Raw genomic sequence first — 24116 nt, forward strand, 5'->3', positions numbered from 1 at the left:
CAATGGAAAAGGGAATGTTGATTGACAGCAAAAGAGATTTAAAGATGGGCTTAAAGCTAATCTTTAAAATACGTGGAATAAACACTCCATGGCACTTGAGTGCTCTCACTGGATGTCAGCTTACCAACAGTGCTGTAGCTTTCAAAGAAGCATGAATAGAGGACGAAAGGAAAAAAGGAGTCAAAGGGAAGGTGTGTCATGCAAAACCTTGTCGGGACTGCTTTCCATTTGGAAATATGTCTCCTCGAAAGCCCATGTGGATCTAGAATAGGTCTCTAGTCACTAACAGGCCCACCACCAAGACCATACCTGGCCACGAGGGATCACCTATAGCGACAATGAATTTCAATAAGATCTTCATACGCTGGCACAGACAACATGTGATGTTTATTCCAATTGACAAATGAGTCTTTCGTGCACTCAATGTCTCAGCTGATGTCTGGGAAATATGCCTTGTGTGGTTTTATATTAAAATCCATCTTAAATTTCTCTCAGTCTCAAGGGAAGGCAATGGCTAATCACACCTGGACAAATTTCGCCAAAAAGCCCCTGTACTGGAGTCACCTTGGAGTGGAAATGACACAATAACAAGTTAACAAAATTATATCAGTTTCAATGTATCAGAGGATCTTTTGCTGTATGAAACTATGTATGAAACTAAAATGAATCTAACCACTTGAAATGGAAATCTCTAAGGGCTCTTTCCCACAGCCGTGTAATCTTTTAACTTTATTGAATGTTTAAATTGTGTTATCTATTTATTATGTCATCACCAGTTTTATAATTTATTAGATATGTATTGTCAAAGGCTTTCATGGCTGGAATCACTGGGTTGTTGTAGATTTTTCGGGCTACAGGACGATGTTCTAGAAGCATTCTCTCCTGACGTTTTGCCTGCATCTATAGCAGGGATCCTCTGAGGATGCCTGCCACAGATGCAGGCGAAACGTCAGGAAAGAATGCTTCTAGAACATGGCCATATAGCCTGAAAAACCTACAACAACCTCTTATTAGATATGTTTGTGGTGTGATGATTATGCATAATTTTATGCTCTGCAATGTTTTTCATTACATGTTTGTTTGCCACTTTGAGTACCAATTGGGAGAAAGGCGGGATAGAAATAAATAAATAATTAAAACCCAGAATATCATGGCAGATAATCCACAATATTGGCATTGGACTGGGTTATCTAAGGGTCCTTCCACACAACCATATAACCTAGAATATCAAGGCAGAAAATCGCACAATATTGGCTTTGAACTGAAATATATGGCAGAACACAGTTCACAACAGATATTGTGAGATTTTCTGCCTTGATAGTCTTGGTTATATGGCTGTGTGGAAGCGCCCTTCCAGACAGGCCCTGTATCCCAGGATCTGAACCCAGGTTTTCTGCTTTAAACTGGACTATATGAGTCCGCACTGCCTGATAATCTGGGATAAACATAAAACCTGGGATCAGATGCTGGGATCCTGGGCCTGTCTGGAAGGGCCCAAGTCCACACTGCCATATAATCCAGTTCAATGTGGAGTTTGTGTAGAAGAGGCCTTAACTAGATTGATCAAAAGGAAATGATACCTTTGCAGGTTTATCCTGCAGTTAAAATGGTTCCATGATGAGAAAAAAATGTAAGAGTATAACCATATTTAATCAAAACTGATTCCTGTTCTGCAACCCTGCCTGGGCCATCTTGCTTGCTCTGTTTTGAACCATCTCAGGCATTTTCTTCCTCCGCCAATCACAACATCAAGGAGGTGGGCGTTCGGCTGCCTGCCATCCAATGAGGAGCAAGGGAAGGCTAATTCAGAGCAGCCAATCAGCGCCTTTCCTCAACACATACAGCCAAGTCTGAAGCGAGGAAGGAGGCGGGGAGAAGAAAACCGCGCCAGTAGGAAGTGATAGGGAGGCCAACCAATGAGAGGACGGCAACGGAGCCTATCAGGGCGGGAAGGAGGCGGGACACAACAACCACCCAAAGGGAGGAGGGAAACAAATAACCGTCGAAGGCGGGGCTTGCCCTAACTGATGGCGAGGGCGGCCATTCAAGTGGCGGCGGGAGGCAGAGGGAGCCAATCACGCCGCGAGCTGAAGCAGGGGCTTGAAGGCCTACGTTTTTAACTGGTTTTCGAGCCTGGCGGTCTAAGCGGGCGAAGGAGAAGGCGAGCGGAGGGGCTTGGCTCCTTCTGGCGCCGCTTACCTTTCGGCGAGACATCCTGGGCGGAGGCGGCGGCGGAGGCAGCGAGGGTGGCTGCGCCCCGGCCGCCGCGTTGGCTCCGGCGGTGTCCGTCGTGACTGGCGTGCCTCCGGTCCCCCAGCGCCAGGCCGCGCCGCCCTCTGGTGCCTGATTCCCCCCAGCGGCGACCTTTCAGCCGACTCCCTCCACTCTTCCGCCGGGACACTCGGCGGGGAGATACACACCCCCGTCCTGCCCGTCACGTGACGCAGACAAACCTCACCTCACGCCGACGGCCGCCCGCCATCTTGGAATGGGGAATGACGTCTTCCGCGCGTGGAGCGGCGGCCATTTTTGAGCCGGGCAGGGCCTCGGGTCGAAAGAACAGGGGCGGCCATCTTTGAGCCGGGCAGAGCTTGGTTCTTACCCAAAAGTCTAAACTGACCACAGTTGCATCGGGAGTTTGAATTCAGAGCGGTGCTGAATCCGCCATCTTTGTTTTGGGAACCAGCCTCTGTTCCTCATAATAGGAGCATCCATTTTTGGTTTGGGCAAACTGGGTTGTAGCTATATACATTTCTCTATTATTATTATTATTATTATTATTATTTATGTTGCTGTGGCCCACATGGGGGTTCTGTGTGGGAGATTAGGCCCAATTCTATCGGTGGGGTTCAGAATGCTCTTTCACTGTAGGTGAACTATAAATCCCAGCAACTACAACTCCCAAATGTCAAGATTCTATTTCCCCCAAACTCCACCAGTGTTCACATTTTGGCATATTGAGTATTCTTGTACAGCTTGGTCCAGATCCATCATTGTTTGAGTCCACGGTGATCTTTGGATGTAGGTGAACTACAACTCCAAAACCAAAGGACACTGCCACCAAATCCTTCCAGTATTTTCTTTTGGTCATGGGAGAATTGTGTGCCAAGTTTGGTTCAATTCTATTGTTGTGGGGTTCAGAATGCTCTGTGATTGTAGGTGAACTATAAATCCCAGCAACTACAACTCCCAAATGGCAAAATCATATGTTTTTTTGAGTGAAGGACATACATTGGGTTGTTAATTGTCTTGTGTCCAAATTTGGTGTCAATTTGTCCAGTGGTTTTTGAGTTCTGTTAGTCCCACAAACGAACATTACATTTTTATTTATATAGATTTATTTATTTACAGCATTTCTACCCGCTCTTCTCACCCCCGCAGGGGGACTCAGAGCAATGGCAATGATTGGATGCCGCAATAATTACAATTATAAAAGCAAAATAAAATCATGCAATATAATACATTAAAACATTGGTTATCCATTCATAAAGGCATTTCCATTATACCAACCGTCTGGTCCAATTCACTGTCAGGTGCCGTTATATCCATTAGCCAAAAGCCTGGTTCCACAACCATGTCTTCAGTTTTCTTCTGAAAGAAAGGAGGGAGGACGCCGATCTAATTTTGCTGGGGAGCGAATTCCACAGGCGGAGGTCACCACTGAGAAGGCCCTCTCCCTCGTCCCCACCAGCTGTGTTTGCGAACCTGGTGGGACCGAGAGCAGGGCCTCCCCGACAGATCTTAGAATATGAGGGAGATAAGTTTGGACAAGTAAACTGGGCCGGAGTCATATAGGGCTTTATAGGCCAAGACCAGCACTTTGAATTTATTTATATCCCGTTTGTTTTCTCTCCATAAGAAGACTCAAAGCGGCTCACAACTAAAAGCATTGCAATACAACTTCATATATACAAGTATTAAACATCATTTAAAAGCATATAAAACAGGCAAGGGCAAACTTGAGCCCCCCAAGTGTTTTGGAGTTCCTACCGGCTGTTAGAAACTGTTGGAGCTGAAGTCCAAAAGAGCTGTCACTTCATCACACTAGAGAATGAATCCACTTTATATCCGATTTCTGCCTCCTGCAGAATCCTGGGGTTTGTAGTTTAGTGAGGCTGTTAAAGGCTCGTCCCCAAACTACAAACCTCAGAATTCTACAAGTGGCAGAAACCAGTTTTAAAGTGGATTCATTCTCTTGTGCAGTGGTTCTCAACCAGACAAACCACGAAATGAAAAAAAAATGCAACATATTAAATCAGCATTGTGGGATCAACATAAAAGAACTGGGAAAATATATGTGCATTATTGCATCAAAAGGTTTCCACGTATAGCAGAATTTGCCACCTTCCAGTGTATATAAACTATTAATATATTTATGGGTGCAGTTAGCTTGCAATGACAGGTAAAGAAACCTATAACTGTAGTAAAAGTAGTGCTGGGATGCCAAATTGAAGCACCTGGCAAAATGTATAGTTCATAAAAAAAAGTACAGATGGGAGCTCTCAATATGACAGGCAGGTTGGCAGTCCTGTATTAGGACTACTCACTAATGGCCCACTCAAGTACTTTCTACACTGCCATATAATACAGATTATCAAAGCAGACAATCTAATCCACTTTAGCCACTTTCAAGTGGGTATAATCCAGTTCAAAGCAGATAATCCAGATTTTATATGGCACTGTAGAAGGGACCTCACACTAACGGATGGGCTACTTCTTAAATCTTAGGTATGGTGTACCATATATTAGTAATCTTGAATCATAGAGCTGGAAGAGACCCCAAAGCCATCCTGTCTAACCTCATGCGATTAATGAACAAATGATCAAAGCACCCCTGACAGATGGCCATCCACCCTCTGCTTTAAAATTTCCAGAGAAGACTCCACCAACCTCAGGCCCTTTCTACACTGCCATATAATCCAGGTTATCAATGCAGATTATCCACACTATCTGCTTTGACCTGGATTATATGAGTCTACACTGACAAATAATCCAGTTCAAAGCAGATCATCTGGATTTTTCTGGCAGTGCAACATATTCCACTGTTGAATAGTTCTTACCATCAGGAAGTTCTTCCTAATATTAACGTGGAATCTCTTAGTATACTTTATCTGTTAAAAGCTGAAAGCCTCTTTAGATTTTGATGGTGTGACCTCTGATGTAGGCTAAAAGCATATGTCATGTTTACTGTAAAAGTTTGACCCAACCTGGTAGAATGCTGTTGTGTGGTCTTGTCTCAGAACCAGATGCTGCTGTGACCTTGCTTCTGGTCATTGAGGTTCCACTTTCCATGAACCAGTGCTATGAACTTTAATGCTATGAATTGTACAGGTGGCAGGAGATAACATTGTGTAGGAGAGGGTTATCTATGTTATAGTCATAATATAACAATTTGGCACTAAGCAAGGCCACACTTCAAACAGAACTCATGGCTCACGGTGATGGTTAAGAGACAGCACATACATGCAAAATACAAAAATTTCCCTAGTTACATGTGGGAAAAATATTAAGTTATAATTTCGCGATTCCCCTACTAGTGTGGCCAGTTGCTTACAGAAGCCAAAAAAAACCCAAAAAAAACCATATTTTCCAAGTTTTGCAAACGACAGTAAATACACACAATATCCTCATGTGCCCTTCAACCTGTCCAGCATTGCCCTGAACACTCCCTATAGAACAAGGCTATCTGACTAGCTTTTTATATTAGTATTTTAAAGATTTTACAGAAACAAATATAATCAGCCAACAATGCATTTGAAATCCACTACAATGAGGTGTATTGAGTTTGTATTTCCTGACTATCCAGCTAAAAATGTCCAGCTGACACAACAACAACTATAGCAGAGTATCTTTCCAAAAATCAGCATGTGATGAAGGGGGATAGAAAAGCCTGGCATTTTCATTTGAGTAAACTAATAAATTTGCCCCATGTTGTATAGAATTTGGAAATGCCTTGGTTACCCCTAGTAGATTTTACACTTTCAGTTTTTCCATTTGCTTGATGTTCCAGACTCTTTACTTAGAAAGTGGTGGGTCATTTAAGCCTTTTGGATTATATGCAATCTCTAAATGTCTTATTTGTATATCTCAATATAGACATCTCCATGCATTCATTCCAAAGTAATTTTCCACCTGCAAATATAAACTCCCATATTCATTGTTTTTGTGTGCCTTCAAGTCATTTCTGACTTATGATGGCTCTAAGGCGACCTATCTCATGATTTTCCTAGCAAAATTAGTTTAGAGGGATTTGCCTTCCCTCCAAGGCTAAGAAAGTGAAGACTCGTCCAAGGTCACCTAGTGGGTTTCCCTGATCATTTGGAGATTTGAACTCTGGTCTCACAGCTTTCTTATCAGACACTCAAACCACCACACCATGCAATGATTTCCCGTGGCAAAGCCTTACTGGATGAACAAAGAGGACACAATTGGAAAGATACTGAACATTTTTAAAATACGTATTTTATAGCTAGCATCTAGGTGAGTTACATGGAGATGGTGTCTTCCACTTTGCATAAATATAATTTAAAGTCTAGTAGTGGCCTCGGGCAAGTGCTGCTCCTTAAAAAGTTCTTCAAAGGTTTTAGAAAGTACTGTAGAGTCTCGCTTATCCACCATAAATGGACCAGCAGAATGTTGGATAAGCGAAAATGTTGGATATTAAGGAAGGGATTAAGGAAAAGCCTATTAAACGTCAAATTATGTTATGATTTTACAAATTAAACACCAAACATCATGTTTTACAACAATTTGACAGAAAAAGCAATTCAACACACAGTAATGTTATGTAGCAATTATTATATTTACGAATTTAGCACCAAAACATCGCAATGCATTGAAACAGCTGTGGATCCGGGGGGAGGCAGACTGTATTGGATAATACAGAAGGTTGGATGGGTGAAGGTTGGATAAGCGAGACTCTACTGTACATGCATTTAAACATTTGCCAAGTGGCAACTGACCACAGTCTGCATATAACCATTTTGAGAGCTGTTTATTGGCCTTCTAAATGTCTTTTTTCTGCTTCCTACATCTGAGATGCAAAAATGTAAGCTTTTCCTTAGCACCTGGCAAGATGTAAAGATGAGATTTTCCAAGTGTTTAACTAACCTCTGAGAGAGTTTTCTCAGCAAACCAAAGTGATCATTTTTGCCCTACAACATGAGACTACAATATCTTTTCCCAAGTCCAGATCAGTGCTTGGAAATATTAAACTTTGGGATTTCCAAGTGTCATCCACATCACAGGTCCTTAAATTCTCAATTTTGGTAATAAAACAAACTGATGCTGAACAAGTGTAGTCCTATGTATTGTCGAAGGCTTTCATGGCTGGAATCACTAGGTTCTTGTGGGTTTTTTCGGGCTATAGGGCCATGTTCTAGAGGCATTTTTTTTCCTGACGTTTCGCCTGCATCTATGGCAAGCATCCTCAGAGGTAGTGAGGTCTGTTGGAATTAGGACAATGGGTTTATATATCTGTGGAATGGCTGGGGTGGGGCACAGATTCACACCTAGCTCCAGCAGAGAAGAGCTCTGTGCCCCACCCCAGCCATTCAACAGATATATAAACCCATTGTCCTAATTCCAACAGACCTCACTACCTCTGAGGATGCTTGCCATAGATGCAGGCGAAACGTCAGGAAAAAAAATGCCTCTCTAGAACATGGCCCTATAGCCCGAAAAAACCCACAAGAACCAAGTGTAGTCCTTCTTGGAGTTTTTCTTACAATCCTGGGCATCTGGATTTTGCCGGTATCACTGTCCTTTCTCGCTGCAATTTGTTGGCATAGTCCTCATCTTGATGTTAAACATATATCACGTCACCTGAGCCTACATCCAATCATTATTCCTTACTAGAGGGAATTAATTGAATCACTGGGAATCTGTTAAATTAATACTTTGGTAAGTTGGTCTTTACATGACCTCGGAGGGATATACGGACAACAAAGCCGGCTCTTTGGCTTTGCAATTGAGATGACCCCCCCCAAGAGTCATAGAGTTGGAAAAGACCTTGTGGGCCATCAAGTCCAACCCTCTGCCAAGAAGCAGAAAAATCGCATTCAAACATGACTAGACTTAATATCAAGGGGAAAGCTTTATCTTTAATTTGGTCTTTAGTAACTTTCTGGTTACTAAAGAGTTTAGTAACTTTCTGGTTACTAGTCATTCCCTTAGAAATATATCCATAAAAAAGGCAATGCATTGGATAGTACAATAGTACAATATTATACAGTTCTATTAAACTACATTCTGCGTTAGTAATCGGTTCATTATAGACATCCCAAAGTGTACTGTCATTTAGAATTCAGTTTAATTTTATTAGTGGTCACTAATGAAGCAAAGTCAAATGCATATCCTACAACTGTCCCATGTTGCAAGGACAGCCCCAACTAAAGCTGATTTCACACTTTGCTTTTAAAATATCTCTTTCTCTCCTCCCCCCATCTTTATCTTCTGTTTAATTGTACATTATTATTATTATTATTATTATTATTATTATTATTATTATTATACATGTGTATTTATACACTTTCGTATTACACAATTCAGAAATATACATAAGGGTTGTTGGAATGTTTTGAGTTCATACAGATGGTGGGATTAGATCAACTTTATTATTATAGTGGTGGGACTGCTCACATTTGGTGGCAGATGTGGCAACAAGTGGAAGCTTACAACATAATACACAGAACTATAGCAATACAATAATGGCAATTACATAAATAAGACATGACAGCTGAAGTCATGCATGAGTGCAAGCATAATTATTTAGGTGCAGATTTGCATTAAATTATCCTGTATAGCCTAAAGGTGGAGCTCTTGGTGGCACAATGGGTAAAACTCTTGTGCTGGCAGAATTGCTGATTGATAGGTCAGCGCTTCGAATCCAGGGACAGTGGGTTGAGCTCCCTTTTTCAGCTCCAGCTGACAAAAAAAACATCAAACATCCAGGCATTCCCTGGGCAATGTCCTTGTGGATGGCCAATTCTCTCACACCAAAAGTGACGTGCAGCTTCTCAAGTTGCTCCTGACACAAAACAAACAAACAAAATCTAAAGCCACCAGATCCTCTCGGAACTTGGAAGCTAAGCTGGGTTAGTACATGGATGGGAGACTGAAAGTGAATACTACATAGATTACATTTCAGTAGAAGAAAATGGTAAAACTATTTCTAGTTATTCGAAATGTATGGGTCACTGCAAACTGGCAGGCCACTTGAAAACACACGTTCATACATCAGTGTTGGAAACCAGTCACATCTTGGTGCATAGGAAGCCTAAGGTATAAATTCTCAATATGTACCAAAATTAGTTGCATTGAAATAAGTCTTACATCCAATCAGATAAGATAGAACTTTGGTGTGAAAGCATTGGCCCTTAGCACTATGTGTAAGTTGGTCTGAAACCAGTGAAGAATTAGATCATCAATCATTCCGCAAGGTTTGTTATCTGACACCTGGCTCTTCAGAAGCTACTGGTGGACAAGGTTGTCATGCTTTCCTGATAAGCTGGAGTTCAGCCAAAATACGGAAGCCATCTTCCCACCTTATCCATCTCTTATCTACTTAGGGCTTCAGTCTGTTTGCTGCAACTTCTGTAGGAGATATGCTCACCACACCCATTCCTTTGCCGACATTGCAGACTGAACAATTTTGACACAATATTGTGATCTTTGACTGTTTCACTTCCTTGAAGATGCCTTCAGAACACTTTATGGTTTGTAGGTTTTGAGTCCCGTCCCCTCCCCCACCCCCAAAGCCCATTGGTTAGCTGTGTAGAATAGCCTTCCCAACTTGCTGCCAAGTATCTGTGCTGGACTAGAACTCCCATCATTGATCACCAGCATGGTCTTCAGATGGCAGATTTAGACTTTATTTTTAAAGTTGAGGTAAAGCAAAATGAAGAAATCAGGTGCCTCGTTACATTTTAGGCTGATCTTACCTGTTTTCAGTATTGCCCCCATAACACTCTTCAAAAATTGTCTCCTTTGCTCCAGTTTTTGCCATTAAAGGTCTATGATAATTCTGATCTGCCAACTCTATCAATTTCTTAATTATAGCACTTTTAATCCACTCTGAATACCATGTCACCAGCCAACAAAGTGAATTGCAGTTTCTCAAGTTGCTCCTGGCACGAAAAACAAAATGCCAACAAATATTGGGATATGTAGTTTCATTTGATATTTAGAATTCTGTCAGAAATCTCTGGTGCCTCGTTAAACCAAATAATTCCATAAGATGCAACCATGATTATTAATGAAGTAATCCTCTGCCATCCCAGTTTTTCATCTGGTTTCAAAATGTCACTTATTTCCCTCATATGTCTTGAGCTGCTGCAAACTGAGTTCAATGTGCAAAAATGGATTGTGCTCCGTCCATTAAGGGCCCTTCCACACAGCCATATAACCGAGAATATCAAGGCAGATAATCCACAATATCTGCTTTGATCTGAATTATCTGAGTCCACACTACCATATAATACAGCTCAATGAGGATTTTATACAGCTGTGTGGAAGGGGCCTAACTCTGTGAGAAGAGAGGAATTTTGCTTTTCCCAATAGGCTCAGACAAAAGTTAATTTCTACAGCATTTTTTAGTTTGTGTGCGCTTCCTCATTCATAATTTTTGCCATCTTGGCCACACTCTGATGTTACTTAATAATATGTGTCCTGGTTTTCATCTGTGAGATGTTGGAGGGAATAGCAGGGCTCGAATCACAATTTTTTAATCTCTCCTTCTTTGTCACCCAACTCAGTAGAACGATCTAAGCACTGTTGAAGGCTTTCATGGCTAGAATCACTGGATTGTTGTAGGTTTTTCGGGCTGTATGGGCATGTTCCAGAAGCATTCTCTCCTGATGTTTTGCCTGCATCTATGGCAGGCATCCTCAGAGGTTGTGAGGTCTGAGGATGCCTGCAACAGATGCAGGCGAAACGTCAAGCGAGAATGCTTCTAGAACATGGACATATAGCCCGAAAAACCTACAACAACCCAGTCTAAGCACTCATTTTTTACTTCAGGCATCATCATCACCACTGTTATCATCCTGGATGTATGTTTGAGATTGGATTAAAAGTCGTTTACAATAATTTTAAAAGAGTTAAGCTAAAGCATTAGTTTACACACACCATTGCTCCATAATTAAAGCTCAAAGGTCTTCCTGAATATACGAGGTCTTTGGCCTTCTTTGCCAAAAAGTGTTGATGCCTCACCAAACTACATCTCCTTGGACCCCATAACATTGAGCAGGCATGGGCAAACTTCAGCCCTCCAGGTGTTTTGGACTTCAACTCCCACCGGCTGTTAGGAATTGTGGGAGTTGAAGTCCAAAACACCTGGAGGGCTGAAGTTTGCCCATGCCTGGCATTGAACAGTGACAGTTAAAGTGATGTCAAACTGCCTTAATTCTACACTGCACATGCACCCTAGAGAAAGCCCCCCCCCCCAAACCCCCACCCCGGTTGATTGTAAAACTCAAACTATGGTATAGAATGGAAATCAGATGATATTTGCATTTTGTCCAGTATAGGCATGATTGGAGTCTTACATGCATGGTATCTGAGAGAAAGGAACAGGCCAACAGAAAACATATATGTCTTCACTAGCTGCACCTTGACACACGTTGCTGTGGCCCAGTCTGTGTATATGTGTTTTATGTGTATATATATTTGTGTATATGTGTTTTTGTACATGCGTTGCAATTTATTTTTTGTTTTTTGGCTTTTTAAGTCTCCTCTGTTGTGTTTTTGTGTTTTTTATGAGTGATGGTCAGTTGTTGGCCTGATAGGTGTCTTGTGTCCAAATTTGGTGTCAATTCGTCTAGTGGTTTTTGAGTTATGTTGATCCCACAAATGAACATTACCTTTTTATTTATATATATTCCTGCCAAAATTTAAAAGCTAAGTGCCAGTTTCTGAAAACTGATTCTGGGCTGACATTATCCAGAGATGAACTTTACTCATATCTCTTGTATACTCCTTGGCCTGTCAACTATGGCAAAGCAACTAAGCAAATAATATAAACCGAGTAGCCATGAGTCAAATAGATACTAATTTTATGCTCCCTGCATGTGCTGGCCAGCAGTTTGGATTTGGTTTAGAAGATGTAACTTTCCTGGCTGCCCAGAGGAGGAGAGCTGGGACACAGAGAATATTGTACCAAATCTTGTCATGAATAGCATCATGAAAGTGTATAAGACAACTAGGTTACTATGGGTGAGAAACCAGGTGTTGGCATTAGTCATGCACCGAGAAATGCTCTACTGATGTTTATGAATTTTTAAAGTGTATATTTTGTGGATTGTCAAAGGCTTTCATGGCTGGAATCACTGGGTTGTTGTAGGTTTTTCGGGCTGTGTGGAATCCACAAGCATGTGGACAATTTCAACAGAAAGGAAGAAACCATGAAAATGAACAAAATCTGGCTAAAAAGCCCCCTCTAAAAATATAACAGTAAACAAAGAATAACACTCAATCACAGGGGAACTCCAGACAAGAAACAATCAGGAACAGTGAATCACCTCTCAACAAAGGGTTCCCCCAGGCAGGAATAAGCCACAGCTAAAAACTGTCAGGCCATCAAATGCTAATCAAAGTGAGCAATTGAAACATTCACACCTAGCTACAAGAGACAAGAGTTCTTTCTGCCACTCTAGACTTTCCACAGATATATACCCAAGTTTCCTAGTTTCCAACAGACCTCACAACCTCCGAGGATTCCTGCCAATAATAGATGCAGGCGGAACATCAGAAGAGAATGCTTCTAGAACATGGCCACACAATCCTACAACAATATTTTGTGGATTTTGAAATATTATAAACCAATGTGGTCCCAAAGTAAAACATGCATCTCCATTGATTGAAATGTTTTCTCAGATGTTTAATGAAGTAGGAAATGTTTTGGCTCAGTGTTAAGAGCACATCACCGTAGACAGAATTTAGGGATTCGAAGCTTAGAAATACTACAACTCTCAGAATTGCCAATCGGGATGTCCAGGTTGCTTAGAAGTTCTCAACCTATGGGTCCTCAGGTGTTTTGGCCTACAACTCCCAGGAATCCCCGCCAGTTTATCAGCTGCTAGGATTTCTGAGAGTTGAAGGCCAAAATATCTGGGGACCCACAAGTTGAAAACCACTGTTAGAAAGTGACTTTTCCAGGTTCAGTTTACTCTTCTAACTCAGTGGTTCCCAACCTTTTTTTGACCAGGGACCACTTTGATCAGGGACCATTCTCCAACATTAGTACCAAAAGGGTTACGAATCACTTTTTGGTCAGTTTTAGATTTGGTTTGGTTATTTGGGGTGCTGATTTAGAAAATTGCATTGGATAGACCACATCAGCTCTAGCTTCTGATACAAAACACATGCCATCCAGTAGCCACCATCTGCTTGCCCACAGAAAACCATATTTAATAATCTAGAGCCACAGACCTTATTTTAGGTCTTGTGGCCCACCAGTGGGCCGCAGCCCACAGGTTGGTAACCACTGCTCTAACTCAATATTAAATACTGACAGGAAGCCGTTCTCTGGCATTTCTGATGGGCCTGTGCAGAGACATCAGAGACTGAATCTTGGATGTATTGTCGAAGGCTTTCATGGCCAGAATCATTGGGTTGTTGTAGGTTTTCGAGCTATATGGCCATGGATCAGAAGCATTCTCTCCTGACATTTCGCCTGCATCCTCAGAGGATGCTTGCCATAGATGCAGGTAAAACGTCAGGAGAGAATGCTTCTAGAACATGGCCATATAGCCCGAAAAACCTACAACAACTCAGTGAATCATGGATGTTTTGAATAAAAAGGGCCACGGTTCCTACCCATATAATCCAAAATATCAAGGCAGATAATCCACATTATCTGCTTTGAGCTGGATTATCTGAGTCTACACTGCCAGTTCAAAGCAGATAATGTGGATTTTATACAGCGGTGTGAAAGGAGTCCTAGATAATCTGCCCTGGTATTTGTGGGCCCTTCTAGGACCCTTCCACACAGCCATATAACCCAGAATATCAAGGCAGATGACCCACAGTATCTGCTTTGAACTGGTTTATCTGAGTCCACACTGCCAGTTCAATGTGGATTTTATACAACTGTGAGGACCCTTCCAGACAGGCCCTATATCCCAGGATCTGATGCCAAATTTTCTGTGTTTCCCAGATTATCTGGCAGTGTGGACTCAGATAATCCAGTTTAAAGCAGGAAACCAGGGATCAGATCCTGGGATATAGGGCCTGTTTGGAAGGGCTCTGAGAGATGAAACTGAAGCTGTTTGACAATGTATTGTGAGACACATCCTGTAACCTCCAAGATATCTCATGATGTGCATGTAAATATTCCCAGATTTGAAATATTTCTGGTCCCAAACAGAAGAAGGGGTGCTTAACATGCAAACCAAGTGGGCATTGTTGCTTTGAGTATTGCACTAGAGGCCCTTCCACAAAGCCATATAATCCAGAATATCAAGGCAGAATAACCCATGATATCTGCTTTGAATTGGGTTATCTGAGCCCACACTGCCATATATTGCACTTCAAAGCAGATGATGTGGGATTTTATTCAGCTGTGTGGAAAGGGCCTGAGGGCCCTTCCACATAGCCCTATATCCCAGAATATCAAGGTAGAAAATCCCCCATTATCTGAGTGTGGACTCAGATAGCCCCATTCAATGCAGATGTTGTGGGATTTTCTGCCTTGATATTCTGGGATATAGGGCTGTGCGGAAGGGCCCTGTGTCTTCCCTTATCAGACAAGTCTTATCCCAAATGTTTGGGAGAAGGGAGTCAGGCCAGAGAGAGGGGGGGCTCTTCCACACAGCCATATAAAACAGAATATCAAGGCAGAAAATTCCACAATATCTGCTTTGAATAGTGTTATCTGAGTCCACACTGCCATACATTCCAGTTTAAAGCAGATACAGTAATCCCCTGGATTTTGTTTTTACGGTAAAGGAAAGGGTTATGTAGTGTATAAGTGTGTGGGGAGGGTTTATAAAGACTTAAAATAGTGTCTAACTACTAAAATAATGTATAAATATTAAAATAAATATAGCGTCCCTACTTCATGGATTTTCAGTTTTTGTGGGTGGTTCTGGGACGTAACACCCGTGATAAGTGAGGGAACACTGTAATATGGGATTTTACTCAGTTGTGTGGAAGGGGCCTAAGCCTCTAGAGTTGTTGTTGTTGTTCATTAGTTCAGTCGATTCCAACCCTTTGTGACCTCATGGACCAGCCCATGCCAGAGCTCCCTGTCAGCCATCACCACCCCCAGGTCTTTCAAGGTCAAGCCAGGGAATTCAAGGATGCTATCCATCTTGAGGAAGAACTTCCTGACTGTGAGAGCCGTTCAGCAGTGGAACTCTCTGCCCCGGAGTGTGATGGAGGCTCCTTCTTTGGAAGCTTTTAAACAGAGGCTGGATGGCCATCTGTCAGGGGTGATTTGAATGCAATATTCCTGCTTCTTGGCAGGGGGTTGGACTGGATGGCCCATGAGGTCTCTTCCAACTCTTTGATTCTATGATTCTTGCCCTTGGTTGGCCCCTCCTCCTTTTTCCTTCCATTTTCCCCAGCATAATTGTCTTCCCTGAGCTTTCCTTTCTTCTCATGATGTGGCCAAAGTACCACCTTGATTAGCATATAATGGCCTGATAAAGTTTGCTCCAGGCACTGTCAGGCCAATATATGCTAATCAAGGTGGTCAGTTGAAACATTCACACCTAGCTCCAACAGACAAGAGTCCTTTGTCCCACCCTGGTCATTCCATAGATATATAAACCCTTTTTCCTAGTTCCAACAGACCTCACTACCTCTGAGGTTGCTTGCCATAGATGCAGGCAAAACGTCAGGAGAGAATGCCTCTAGACCATGGCCATATAGCCCGAAAAAACCTACAACAACCCAAGTTGTATTACATTTTTAACACAACAAACAAACAAACAGACAGACAGACAGACAAAACACAAAGTTTGCAAGCTTGGTAGTTGATTAAATGTCCTTTGACTAGTAGCTGGCCACTTGGAGTGCCTCTGGTGTTGCCGCAAGAAGGTCCTCCATTGTGCATGTAGCAGGGCTCAGGTTGCATTGCAGCAGGTGGTCTGTAGTTTGCTCTTCCACTGGTTGACTTTGGCCAAGTTACACTCTCCCAGCCTCAAAAGAAAGCAATGGCAAAACCCTCCTGAACACATCTTCCCAAGAAAATCCTGTGATAGATAGGTTCGCCTTTGGCTTTGACAGCACAGAAACAAGAGAAGAATGTATTGTCGAAGGCTTTCATGGCTGGAATCACTAGGTTCTTGTAGGTTTTTTGGGCTATAGGGCCATGTTCTAGAGGCATTTCTCCTGACGTTTCGCCTGCATCTATGGCAAGCATCCTCAGAGGTAGTGAGGTCTGTTGGAACTAGGAAAAAGGGTTTATCTGTAGAATGACCAGGGTGGGACAAAGGACTCTTGTCTGTTGGAGCTAGGTGTGAATGTTTCAACTGACCACCTTGATTAGCATATATTGGCCTGACAGTGCCTGGAGCAAACTTTATCTGGCCATTATGTACTTTGGCCACATCATGAGACGAAAGGAAAGCTTAGAGAAGACAATTATGCTGGGGAAAATGGAAGGAAAAAGGAGGAGGGGTCAACCAAGGGCAAGAATCATAGAATCATAGAATCAAAGAGTTGGAAGAGACCTCATGGGCCATCCAGTCCAACCCCCTGCCAAGAAGCAGGAATATTGCATTCAAATAACCCCTGACAGATGGCCATCCAGCCTCTGTTTAAAAGCTTCCAACTGGGGTGGGGCAAAGAGCTCTTCTCTGCTGGAGCTAGGTGTGAATGTTTCAGCTGACCACCTTCATTAGCATTTGAAGGCCTGGCTGAGCCTGGGAAAATGTTCTGTTGAGAGGTGTTAAGCTGTGCCTGGTTGTTTCCTCTCTGCTGTTTTGCTGTAGTAATTTTAGAGTTTTTTAATACTGGTAGCCAGATTTTGTTCATTTTCATGGTCTCCTCCTTTCTGTTGAAATTGTCTACAATAGAAGAAGCAGCCACAATGGGCTTGCTCTTCCTCCCCACTCTGCACACACTGAGCAAACGTGTATGCCAGGAGGGAGAAGGAGGAGGAGCCTGTGCGGGCCACGCGAGAGTCTTCTCCCAGGCCCCGCCTCCCCCAATTTGTGCGGACCAATCAGTGCCGGCAAAAGGCCCAGGCCACGCCCCCTAATCTTTGGGAACGCCCCCCACTAGGGGGGAGGCAGCGTCCCGTGAGCGAGCCTCTCAGTTGTCGCCAGGAGGGCGAGGGATGAGGAGGTGTTGCCTTGCAGGTGTCTACCTGGCCTGAGGGAAGGGAAGAGGCAGATGGCAGCAGGGACGTCTTCTTACTGCCGGGGCGGGCTGCAGCCCCTCAAGGCCACCGTCCCTTTTCAGCTGCAGCACCGACGGAGCGGAGATGGGGGCCGGGCAGGTAACCGGAGTGGAGCAGGAGTGTGTGTTTGCGTGTGCGCATGCGCGTGCATAAGAGCTCTCTCTCTCTCTCTCTTCTCTGAATAGATATAGATACCTGCGCATGAGGGGGAGTTTACTTCAGAGGAGTTTGGAGGCCTCCATAGGTGTAGGGAGAGAACACCGAGGGTGCATCTACATTGTGGAGTTAATGCAGTTTGACACCACTTTGAAACGATTATTTATTCATTTATGACATTTATATGCCGCCCTTCTCATTATATATATATATATATATATATATATATAACAATATATTATATTATTAGCATAGTATAATATCAGTATTAATTCTTACTATATTGTGTGTGTGTGTGTGTATATATATATATATTACAATATATTATATTATTAACAGTACAATATCAGTATTAATTCTTACTATATTGTGTGTGTATATATATATATATATATAATACAATATATTATATTATTAGCATAGTACAATATCAGTATTAATTCTTACTATATTGTGTATATATATATATATTACAATATATTATATTAGCATAGTACAATATCAGTATTCTTACTATATTGTGTGTGTGTGTATATATATAATACAATATATTATATGATTAACATAGTACAATATTAGTATTAATTCTTACTATATTGTGTGTGTGTGTGTATATATATATAATACAATATATTATTAGCATAGTACAATATCAGTATTAATTCTTACTATATTGTATTAAACCATTATATAGTAATATTGTTAGTAGTATTACATGTAATATAAATATATAATTATAATATATTATTAGTAGTAGTATTATATTGCATAATATTATAAATATTATATGTATATACAATATATTATATATTATATTACATTATATTATTAACATAGTGCAGGAGACAAGATGGAACTGTCCCCTGGTCCCTCTTCTCTTCACTCTGGCCCAGAGCGGCAGTTGGTGCTGGGGGGTGGGTCATAGAGTTGGAAGAGACCTCATGGGCCATCCAGTCCAACCCCCTGCCAAGAAGCAGGAATATTACATTCAAAGCACCCCTGACAGATGGCCATCCAGCCTCTGTTTAAAAGCTTCCAAAGAAGCAGCCTCCACCACACTCCGGGGCAGAGAGTTCCACTGCTGAACGGCTCTCACAGTCAGGAAGTTCTTCCTCATGTTCAGATGGAATCTCCTTTCCATAAGTCCCCAACTGATGACTTATGGAATCCTGGGAGTTGTAGTTTTGGAAAGGTCTTGTAGTTTTGGAAAGGCAGAGCTACAATCCCCACAATCCCATATTGTGGAGCCATGGCAGTTCAAAGGGGTGTTGAAACGCATCAGTTCTTAATTGTAGATACACCCATAGGCAAACCACAAGCAAAGGTTTCGAGGGCTTAATATTTTTTATTATATTATATTTATTTATTTATTTATTTATTTATTATTTTTAGGGAGACTACAAAGCCCAGAATTCCACCAACTTTGCTGCCAAATGGGGGTGGATTCTGGTCCTTGCAGTGTCCCAGAACTAAGGTTTATCCACCTTTCCTCACAACCCTGCCCCAAAGCTTCCCTCTAGGCCAGGCATGGGCAAACTTTGGCCCTCCAGGTGTTTTGGACTTCAACTCCCACCATTCCTAACAGCACTCCTTGGCAGAGAAAGCTAGAGACCTTGTAAAACCACAACTCCCATGATTCCATAGTTTAGGCCAGGCATGGGCAAACTTTGGCCCTCTGGGTGTTTTGGATGCGTCTGAGAGGAAAAAGGAAGGGCCTGAAGCTGTATGGAATGGTGGGAGTTGAAGTCCAAAACACCTGGAGGAAGGCCCAAGTTTGCCCATGCCTGCTCTATAGGAAAGGAATACCTTGGAAAGATGTTGTTATCCACTGCTAATACTCACACTTGTATTATTATTATTATTTATCATTATATTTTCTTTTTTTCCTTTATTTTTTATTAATTATTTGACACAATCTCATATATAATCAGAAAATATACATTCAGAAATAATTTATTTATATAATATCATTATATTTTCTGTTATCACTGTTTTTAATATGAATTTTTACTATTTCTTTAAGCTGATTGTTTTATTTTATCTCTTTATTGAGAATATTTCTAGTTCCTTAAATAAATAGCAGTATAAAATGGGTAATAATTCATAAATACATGCATACATATATTTATATAGCACAGTGTAGCTATATGAGGCCTGGGTAAACTTGGGCCCTCCTCCAGGTGTTTTGGACATCAACTCCCATCATTCCTAACAGCCTCAGGCCCCTTCCTCTTAAGCAGCTGAGGGGGAAAAGGAAGGGGCCTGAAGCTGTTAGGAATGGTGGGAGTTGAAGTCCAAAACATATTTGCCCATGCCTGGCCTAGGCAGAAATACCGTTCTCCTTTACTGTTTCCAATGCTGAATCCCCACAAAAGAGTATGAAAGGCCTGAAATGCAGATGAATGTAGCCTGACACCACTTTAACTGCCATGGCTCTAGGCCAGGCATGGGCAAACTTTGGCCCTCTGGGTGTTTTGGACTCCAATTCCTAATAGCCGGTAGTTCTTCACATTCCCTTCTTTGGTCCTGCCATCTTGTTCCCCTTGTTTTTCATACAATTGCAAAAATTGTATCATTCCCCCTCCCAGTTCAACGAGGCCCCATTTTGATAGCCCAGGCCAATCCCAAACAACTACAAGTATCCCCATCCTACTTGACCCATTTTCTTATACATCAGTTACCTGGCTGCCTACCTTGGGCATATCAACTCATTTCAGCCATCTCCCTCCCTGCACTTTTGCCCAGCTACACAAAAGCCTTTTCCAAAAAGAGGCTCCATGCTGCTATGCTTGTGTGCTAAATGGTAAGTGCACCATACATTTTCTGCAATGGCAGCCATGCTATTTGGAGCCTCTTAATTTCCATGGCTGTGTTGCTTTCCCCCTCCCCTCCTCGCACTCGGGATCAGCAGGAACTGTCAGCCAAACCCCCTTTCTTTTGTGAATCTAGCTAGTTCAAGCACAGTCCACATACTCTTAAGAGTTCTTATTTTCTTTCTAGCCCCCATTATATACAATCGCATTCACCTAGAAGAAAAGGGCAATGTGAGCTCTCTGCAGTGTGCCAGGAACTACATAATCCTAAATAATGCAGACATGCAACAAAAAAAACCCATTTTTAATACTGTAGTTGTTGTTTTTTGGTTGCTGATTTTAAAAAAAATGTTCATTGCTTTCATTCATTAAATTGTAAAAACATCAAATTGTGAAATAATTGCACACAACAGAGCAAATCTGAGGTCAACTTTTGGATGTAAAATTCCTTGAAAACTAGGACATGTTTTTAAAAGGGGCTTTATGACCCGCAAATAAGTCTTCCTTGGTATGCTAGGAAGACTTCGCCTTCCAAACCTTTATCTTTCCTCAGTCTCATATATGTTTGTCCCAACTCCTTTGACTCTCCTGTCAACTTCATGGCTTTGAGAGGGTTATCTTAGATAAGGAATACTCAGAAGTGGTTTTGCCAGTTCCTCCTCTGAAACATAGCACACATTCATTGGCAGTCTCCCATCCAGTTGCCAAAAGTGATAAAAATAACAAAAACACACAGACCAATGTTATATCTTCCTTTAGGAAGCTTTTCTTTGTAGTAAAATAATATGGTTGCACTATTTACGAAAATAGGTTTTCCATAACACAAATGCATAGTAGCTTTATACACAGCAGCCTTCATACTGGAGCTTTCTCACATAGGGGCTCCTCTCACATGCCTTAGGACAGTGTTTCTCAACCTGAGGGTCGCAATGGGGTGTTGGAGGGGTCGCCAAAGACCATCAGGATACACAGTATTTTCTTCTGGTCATGGGAGTTCTGTGTGGGAAGTCTGGCCCAATTCTATCGTTGGTGGGGTTCAGAATGCTCTCTGATTGTAGGTGAACAATAAATCCCAGCAATTACACCTCCCAAATGTCAAGGTCTATTTTCCACAAACTCCCAACAGTGTTCACATTTGGGCATATTGAGTATTTGTGCCAAGTTTAGTCCAGATCTCTCATTGTTTGAGTCCACAGTGCTTTCTGGAGATAGGTGAACTACAACTCTCAAACTCAAGGCCAATGCTTACCTAACCTTTCATTTTTTGCTGGTCATGGGCGTTCTGTGTGCCAAGTTTGGGTCAATTCCATCTCTGGTGGAGTTCAGAATGTTATTTGATTGTAGGTGAACTATAAATCCCAGCAACTACAACTTCCAAGGTCCAGAGAATGAAAATGCATCCTGCCTATCAGATATTTACATGACGATTAATAACAATAGCAAAACTCCAGTTACGAAGTAGCAACAAAAATAATTTTAGGGTTGGGGGTCATCACAACATGAGGAACTATATAAAGGGGTCGCAGCGTTAGGAAGGTTGAGAACCACTGCCTTAGGATGACACTAGCTTTGGCCTACTGATTCTAACATTTTTGATATCAAAAATACCTAGTTAATTTTGAATATTTCTGATATTCCTTTGTTATTATATATAAAGCTTCCTTTACCAGTGGTAGTAAGAGTTGTAGTCCAACATCATGAGGGGAAGGTGGCATCACATAATATCCATTTTATGATAACGGGGGGGGGGGGGGGGGGGGAGAGAGAGATAAAATTGTTTTTTGTATGGCCATGATGATATATGATGTAGGAAGCTCAATGTAAGTTGACAGAGCAGGAGTGGTCAACTTGTGGACTTCTGGGTGTGGTTGACCACAACCTCCACCTTCTTTGTTCTTAGGGAGTTGAGAATTTCAGGCCAACCTTTGGATGGTTCTACAGTACCCCATGTAATTTAGTATCTGGATGAGGTTTTTGAAGGTTTTTTCGTATCAGAAACAACTTGAGAAACTGTAAGTTGCTTCTGGTGTGAGAGAATTGGCTGTCTGCAGAGACGTTGCCTAGGTGACGCGCGGAGGTGTTACCATCCTGTTTGAGGCTTCTCTCATGCCCCTGCATGGGAAGCTGGAGCTGACAGATGGGAGCTCACCCCTTCAGGAGCCCCCGGTGGCACAGTAGGTTAAACTCCTGTGCCGGCAGGACTGAAGACCGACAGGTCGCAGGTTCGAATCAGCTCCAGCTCCTCATGCGGGGACATGAGAGAAGCCTCCCACAAGGATGATAAAAACATCAATTCATCCAGTCATCCCCTGGGCAATGTCCTTACAGACGGCCAATTCTCTCACACCAGAAGCGACTTGCAGTTTCTCAAGTCGCTCCTGACACGACAAAAAAAAAAAACACCCTTCAGGTCAGCAGTTCAGCCAGCACAAGGGTTTAATCCATTGAGCCAACATGGCTCCTTATTTGAAAGGGTGAGCTGTATCTATTCTGTCTCCCTCTTGCCCTTATGTTGCATTTTGGCCCACTTCATTCTTGTGTCATGCAATATTTCCACTGTGTAGTTTTCTTCTGAGGGCCAGCCTTATCTGGGTCATTTGATTCAACGTTCACTCTTTATTTGCTAGTGTTCCCTTGCAGAGAAAATCATTAGCTTCTTTAAGTGATCTCATACAATCAACAGAAAAACTATCTCTCCAATTGCATGATTGGTTGATGGGTAGAAGTCAGAAACTGAAGTGAAGGATTTCATTCGGTTGTGGCTACCTCAAGTTTGCAGTTTGTAGCCTCAGAATTCGTCAAGGTTTCAGACATTGCATGTCATGTCAGAGGAAGCTGGGTTCTATTTCCTCTATGGGGAGATGCACACATTTTAGTAATTGTGCTTTGCTTGACTTGCATCTGTTTTAAAGGGGAGGAGGGAAAGACATCTGTTTAATCACACTGAGGTCCTCCTGTGCCGTAACATTTTTTTTCTCCTTGAGCCCAGAGTTTAAACATATCCTCCTGTGTTTGAATTCCCCAGCGCATAACAATGAAAACAGTGAATAGTTCCCTCAAATTGTACTCCTACAGAAATGTATGCATTCATTCAAGCATACACCCACCAAATAATAGAGGCTAAGTTTCTTTCTGTTGCTGCATTTTAAATGTCGGCTAGATAGTACACTGAAGTCTATCTGATTGTTCATCTGTGTATATTAGTCTTGGCGCTTCCTTCTTGGTTTGCTGGCACAGAGAGTTGAAGGCCTCGTGAAGAGTTGTATCTTGATCTAGCAGCTGAGACTTCGCAAGGCTTTTTAATTAGCTGTCAAGTCCAAATCTCTGAGACAGCATTTGCATCTTTTTAAAAAGTCACCATATAATTGTTTATAATCTTGGTGAACTCTGATCTAATCATGTCAAAATGCAGGGCTAGGATCTATAAGCGTGGGAAGATGCACAATTTATTAGGAAACTTGAATTTTCCACAAGTTTATTTTACTCTCATTTTGTGACTTGGGAAAAATTAATAAAATCAGATTGATAAAAGGCAATTATTTGTTCTTCTTGATCTACAACCATTAACAATAACTTGGTTGAAACTCCAGCATCCAATATAGCCTCTGATGGCTACCCGTTAGTAGTTGACACATGGATCATTTTCAGTAATTAGTAAAGTGTAGTGTTATGTCCAGAATTCATATATGATTGCTAAAAAAGCTTTTTTCTCTAAATATACTGATGTTTTGGGGGCCCTGGTGGCACAGCGGGTTAAACTGCTGAGCTGCTGAACTTGCTGACTGAAAGGTTGGTGGTTC

General features: G+C 41.9%; 2 protein-coding genes across 2 annotated transcripts in view; one reads left to right on the plus strand and one right to left on the minus strand.

Moving 5' to 3' along the window:
* The window catches only part of KAT7 (lysine acetyltransferase 7), a 31856-nt gene extending 29392 nt beyond the window's left edge, over positions 1–2464 (minus strand). Inside the window, exon 1 of the mRNA XM_060780828.2 lies at positions 2200–2464. Coding sequence (XP_060636811.1) covers positions 2200–2214 — 15 coding nt within the window. The 5' untranslated portion in view covers positions 2215–2464. The remainder of the gene's footprint in view (positions 1–2199) is intronic.
* A 14762-nt stretch (positions 2465–17226) lies between these two features.
* FAM117A (family with sequence similarity 117 member A) overlaps positions 17227–24116 on the plus strand; it is a 51250-nt gene continuing 44360 nt past the window's right edge. The window contains exon 1 of the mRNA XM_060780835.2: positions 17227–17446. Coding sequence (XP_060636818.2) covers positions 17341–17446 — 106 coding nt within the window. The 5' untranslated portion in view covers positions 17227–17340. The remainder of the gene's footprint in view (positions 17447–24116) is intronic.

The sequence above is a fragment of the Anolis sagrei genome, chromosome 6 (assembly GCF_037176765.1).
Source record: "Anolis sagrei isolate rAnoSag1 chromosome 6, rAnoSag1.mat, whole genome shotgun sequence".
NCBI classification, from domain to species: domain Eukaryota; kingdom Metazoa; phylum Chordata; class Lepidosauria; order Squamata; family Dactyloidae; genus Anolis; species Anolis sagrei.